Source organism: Cyprinodon tularosa, unplaced genomic scaffold (assembly GCF_016077235.1).
Source record: "Cyprinodon tularosa strain WSP-4 unplaced genomic scaffold, ASM1607723v1 ctg172, whole genome shotgun sequence".
NCBI lineage: Eukaryota > Metazoa > Chordata > Actinopteri > Cyprinodontiformes > Cyprinodontidae > Cyprinodon > Cyprinodon tularosa.
In genome coordinates this window covers 419,923-424,138 of record NW_024038551.1, presented here as the reverse complement: position 1 = coordinate 424,138, position 4,216 = coordinate 419,923, and the positions used below count along the sequence as shown (strand labels likewise).

At 40.1% G+C, this 4,216-nt stretch overlaps 1 protein-coding gene across 1 annotated transcript; it reads right to left on the bottom strand.

Moving 5' to 3' along the window:
- Positions 1-450: 450 nt before the first annotated feature.
- Positions 451-1,586, bottom strand: LOC119781149 (odorant receptor 131-2-like). The gene is made up of 2 exons (XM_038281530.1): positions 1,547-1,586; positions 451-1,439 (listed from the first exon to the last, which is right to left on the bottom strand). Exon 2 carries the CDS (start codon positions 1,406-1,408, stop codon positions 464-466), a length of 945 nt encoding a protein of 314 aa, XP_038137458.1. The 5' UTR covers positions 1,409-1,439; positions 1,547-1,586; the 3' UTR covers positions 451-463.
- Between the last annotated feature and the right edge of the window lie 2,630 nt (positions 1,587-4,216).

Below are 4,216 nucleotides of genomic sequence, written 5' to 3'. Positions count from 1 at the left end.
ATTTTTATTTAGCTTTGAGAAGGCAAAGTTGGTTACATATTTTACAAAGAAATAGCCACAATATGAATAAAATACACTTAAAATGTATAGCAGCAATACATTAAGCAAGTAGTGATTTCATTTAAACTGTAAACTTCATTTTAAGGCAATTTCTAATTCATCAAAAAAAAAAAAAAAACTGTGAATAATTCCCCCATCTGTTAAAAAAGCTTCTAACACAGTAGAACTTCCCCGTAAAGCTGAGACTCTTTAATAGAACTAAGATCGCTGTTAATGACAATAACAAATTATTATGCTCTTGTATTCCCAATAAACTGTATTCTCAGTTTTAAATTTTAATTAGTCACGACAAAAATATATAGTAACAGTACCCTTTGTCTTTTGGCTGCAATAAACCAATTGTCGAAGATGATTCTACACACTGTACAGTTATTCTTCAGATAGAAAACGGAAAAAAAAAACATTAGCCTCTGACTTTGGGGCTACAACATAAATAATACAGCAGAACAGGTCTGATGGTCTGATCTCTGAGCCCATAGATGAGAGAGCTCAAACATCTGGGGAAAATTATGAAACAAACATAGAAAATATTCCGAACCCATGAGAATGCCACTCTTGTCAAAACCTTTGAAACAGCTAACATGAGTGGGTTGTAAATTGTTGAGGAAAGACTAAGTCCAAGTTGAATTAAATTAAGCAGCAGTGTGTGACGGGCCTTATTTGCTAAAGCTTTATCTGTGGAGGCTGATCTGGCTGCTTTAATGACACCAACATAGGAAAAGGCTGCAGCAACACCAGCTGAAACAAACACAACAGAGGTATAGGCTCTGTCATATGCACTAGTTAGAGCCCCAATAACCAAGGCTATGTTAGAACAAAGGTCTTTAAGCTTCCAAATCTCCATTTTTTCTGATGAAGATTTTAAGAACCAGAAAACATGAGTGAGATTGTTTAATGAGCTGACAGCCCAGATTGCAATGATTATAGCATTTGTGTTTCTGATGGTAATAATGGAACAATGTCTCAGTGGGAAACATACAGCCACATATCTCTCTAAAGGCATTACCACCAGTGTTAGTGGAGAAATCCCTGTTGTTAGATTGGCAAGGAAATTCAGGACAACACAGATTGAATATGCCATTTTTACTTTGCAAATAGAAATTAAAAAGTGTATCTGACTCTGTGCCAGCTGAAGAGTGTCTGTCAGAAGGAGGTTGTAGAGAAGAATGTACCGACTTGTGTCACGAAACACAGCTTTACTCCTGAGAGTGAACAGAATAGTCCCATTAATGTAGAGAAAAATAACAGATGGAACTGTGGACAGGGTTCCAACTAGAATTAATCTGAATAGTTCCTGATTCTCACTAACAGATGTCATGTTAGACAAAGATTGGGATCCATTCAACATGATGGTCACTTCTAAAAGCTAGAACAAGTACCTGTTGGTAAAAGGACAAATTAGTCATCACAGAAGTTTGAATGCAAACACAGCTGAAAGTTAATATAAAAAGAATAAAAGATATTCAAAGAAACAAAGAACATTTACCTATGAAAAGCTTAGAGTTTGATTAAAGCATTCTTGTCTTATGGTTTTTCTTCACTAGTGTAGATCCTAATAGCTCTGCTCCCTATAAATGTTCACATTACATCACGTCATCATTGTTTACTCATGATCTAATCAAATCTAGCACAATTACCTAAATCCTCTAGTGCAATCCCAGCAAAGGTCATGATTTGCATGTTTTTTTTCCCTGATACCTTTGGGATAAACATTCAGATCAAATCACATTCAGGAATATATACAGTACTCTAGCCATCAAGCCATGAGCCATTAAGACCATATTTTATGAGCATCAGATTTTGTCTGACTTTGCAAAGACAAACAGTGTTTTGTATACATATAAATGTGCTTAAAATAAAGAAAAAGTAATGTATAGCAACATTGGGTTGTTTTTTGGTCATATGGTCTACTTATTAAAACATGTAAACTCTTCTTCTTCCTTGGAGGGTCTTCCCAGTGCCTTAGCTTTTGCTGCTCAGGGTCTTTGGGTATGTATACCTCTTCAACCAATTAGAACTTTTCATAAACAATTCCTAATTCACAATTTTCCTAGCAGAAAAACTCAGAGGGTAATTTAATCTGACGCCATCTGACAGATTAAACTGTTTTGCCTCCAAGGAGGAGGAGTATATATGCTGAACAGAACAAAGAATGGGGTAATCAACTAATTAGGTATAATGTAGACAGAAGGATCTACAAGGGAGCTAAGGGAAAGGAGACTTGCACAAGGGGGCAACAGAGAGAAAATAAGAAATACATAGGTGCTCAAATGCACCTAGAAAACAACTAGAATGACATAAATTTAAATGAAACCAACGACCTAGAAAACACAGAATGACATAAAACAATGTGTAACTAAAAACCCAAAAAGTCCAGAAATTACAGAATCATGACACTATCCCCCTTCTTAGGGGTGGATACCAGACACCCTAAAAAGTCCAAAACCAAAATCCAAAAACAACAACCCACCAAAGGTGGACAACAACGAAACAGAGTCCCTGGAGGCCTGAGGCCGAAGATAGAGCAAAGTCTTTGGAGGAAGGCCGTTAGACCGGAATCAGAGACAAGGGTCTGGAGGATGGCTGTGAGGCCGGCAACGACAAAGAGCCTCTCGAGGCCAGTGTCAAGTAGCAGGAAGCTCTGGGGCCGCATAGGAGAAGCGGCACAGCCCGAGACCCCCGATGAGGTGACGCAGCCTGGGAACAGCAATGAGGCGGTGCAGCCCGAGACCCATGAAGAGGCAACGCGGCTTGAGACCCATTAAGATGCGGCACAGCTTGAGACATAAGGGACATAATGAGCTTTGCCTGCCTGAGATGTGGTCGGGGAAATTTGTTTTAATTTTCTCGTACTTGGAGCAAGCAGCTCATGGTCTGCTCAGTGGCGCAGTGGGTAGCACTGCCACCTTGCCGCAAGAAGGTCCCGGGTTCCATTCCCGGTCCGCTGTCTTTCTGCATGGAGTTTGCATGTTCTCCCTGGGCATGCATGGGTTCTCTCTGGGTACACCGGCTTCCTCCCACTGTCCAAAAATATGACATTTATGTTAAATGGCTTCTCTAAATTCTGGTGTGTGTGCGTGATTGGTTGTTTGTCCTGTTTGTCTCTGTGTTGCCCTACGATGGACTGCTGACCTGTCCAGGGTGTACCCCACCTCTTGCTCATAGATAGCTGGAGATAGGCACAGCCCCGCTTGGGATAAGTGTGACAGAAACAATGGATGGATGGAGCAAGTGTCACCCCTAAAGATGGCGACAGAGCTGAAGGTAAATAGTATGAGGAGCACTGGGGAATCTGATCTGTTTTACTGGAGAGGTTACGGTGACATTAGGCTGACCAGTGGTGGAAGATAACAGTAACTACAGAGGATGAGTGTATATGCCGAACAGAATAAAGAAGGGGGTAATAAACTGAGTGGGAGCAGATGAAAACAGAAGGATCTAGAAGGTAGCTAGGGGAAAAGAGACTGGCACAAGGGGGCAAATGGGAACAACCAAGAAATACATAAGTGCGCAAAAATAACCAGAACAACTAGAATGACGCAAAAATGGAAATGAAAGCAATGACCTAGAACGCAGTGCATGACTTAAATATAAGTTTAACTGAAAACTCAAAAAGAAAACTTCAAAAAACCAAAAGGGAAGAATCATGAGAAGGTTAAGATAATATGGACTTTAGCTCATCTGTAGAAATAAGCGCTGCTTCTGGGAAAGAGTACTTTCCCCTAGGTAGTTATTCATACATAACATCATATAAATCTTTTCAACTGAATGATATGAAATCTTCGACTTCCACTGTTTTTATCCTCCATGCTCAGCTCCTATTCCTGCTTGTCCAGATAGTGTTGTCTATCTGCAACCCGCGATCATTTTGCAAATGCGCATTGCCACAGGGTAGGGTGGATCGTAATAGCAGTGATAGTCAGAACACCGTCTCCACAGCTGCCTTCTCTCTCCTTCCCCCATTGACTGACATGGCGAATGGGCTCAAAAGCATAAGCAATGAACCTTAGAGGCTTGACTGTCCTTTTAACTTTGCCTTTCATTATACCAAATTGTGTTTTACAGTTTTTTACAGTTATGAAGTATCACTGGTATTACCAATATATTATACTGGAATTTACAGAGTGAACCAATCCTGTGACATCACTGCTTACTG